The 1538-nt window shown below is 31.7% G+C and overlaps 1 protein-coding gene across 1 annotated transcript in view; it reads left to right on the forward strand.

Annotated features, from left to right (window-relative positions):
* Positions 1-789: 789 nt before the first annotated feature.
* LOC122140224 (spermatogenesis-associated protein 7-like) overlaps positions 790-1538 on the forward strand; it is a 7173-nt gene continuing 6424 nt past the window's right edge. The window contains exons 1-3 of the mRNA XM_042743065.1: positions 790-857; positions 1078-1170; positions 1300-1347. Coding sequence (XP_042598999.1) covers positions 815-857; positions 1078-1170; positions 1300-1347 — 184 coding nt within the window. The 5' untranslated portion in view covers positions 790-814. The remainder of the gene's footprint in view (positions 858-1077; positions 1171-1299; positions 1348-1538) is intronic.

Below are 1538 nucleotides of genomic sequence, written 5' to 3' on the forward strand. Positions count from 1 at the left end.
CTCGTTCCTTTTAGCAGAAAGAACCAGATTTGGGCAATAAGAATACAAAAGGTTTTCACATATATGCTTATTTCATATTATTTTATTTTATAATAAAATAAACTGTCACTCACATTTTTGAACACAGACTTGAAAGTGCACTTTCCAAACTAAAATTTGTATAATTCATGAACAAAAACATTTTATAACATGATATTGATGTACTATTTTCGTGGTAATGCAATGTCTGATTTTAAAATGGGTTTTAAAGGATGAATTTTGAGATTTAATGTTTTCAATGGGTTTTAAAGGATGAATTTTGAGAAAAGTGTGAACAGAGAAAAAGGCAAGGAAGAAGACTTTTTTTTTTTTTTTTGACAAGGTCAGAACTTGAGGGTACACTCTTGTCATAAATTAATCTATTACTTTTCCTACATAATTTTTAACAAAAAAACATTGGTAAAATATCTATTTATGAGTCTTAGACCGATGTATAGTTTGTCATGATTAGATAAGGATTTAGTGAAGTAAACGTAGGCGTCCCGTATACGGGACGGGTTGACAGTTAACAGGTTAAAAATAGGACATGTGCGTGATTATGTTACCGACTGCATGACGTCAGACGCACGCATAGTAACCAACATGGCGACGGCGAAGCTTCTCGGTAGCGAGGACAGATAGCTGGCAGCTTGCAAAACATCTGTGAAAGATGATAACTGTGAATATACAATAAAAATATTTATTTTTCAATCTGTTATTAAGTTACTTGATTTACTTAGGCGTTCGTGTGAACGTTAAACACGATGATTTCCGCTGAAACACGGGTATTTTGAGCATGAGGTTCCTGCGAGAGTTTCTCATCATGGACACTAAACCAGGTAACGTTAAATAATATTCGCCAAATCAAATATAATAATCTGACCAAACACAGAATGTTATGATCTATTTATAATCATTCATTAAAAGCAAAGCAATGCCAGCTGAGACTAAGACCATTTGTTAAGTTGTTTTCCGATGGCGATTAATTATTAATATTGATGTATTCATTGTGTCTGATGGATTATTATAGTCTGTAATGCTCTAATATTCTTCTTGCAGGTTACAGTCTCGGCTCATCTGGCAAACTGATGAATCAGTACATGATTAAAGACCACATGCTGTCACATTACAGAAAGCTGTATTCAGCCAGAGGTAATTCAGATACTAAAGCTTAGTATTTACATCTTTATCATCAAGCCACTGGCTTTTTATTGCATTTCCTTTATGCCTTATTTGTCTGTCTTTTTTATATACTCAACCACTTCCTTTGTTTCCTTTCAGCTGCTGTGGACTGTTCAGTGCCTAAAAGCATGCATAGCAATGTCAAATGTAAGTAAACATGCCATATTACGAGTCCACTTCATGCAAAAATAATTCAGCAATTTAAATTATATTAAATCTAATGTATGCATTTATATAATATAAGTTTATGTAATAAATACAATTAAATATTGTATATAATATATAATATAAATGCATTATAAATATATTTAACCATATCTATTTATATTGTATTAATG

The sequence above is a fragment of the Cyprinus carpio genome, chromosome B17 (assembly GCF_018340385.1).
Source record: "Cyprinus carpio isolate SPL01 chromosome B17, ASM1834038v1, whole genome shotgun sequence".
Classification (NCBI taxonomy): Eukaryota; Metazoa; Chordata; class Actinopteri; order Cypriniformes; family Cyprinidae; genus Cyprinus; species Cyprinus carpio.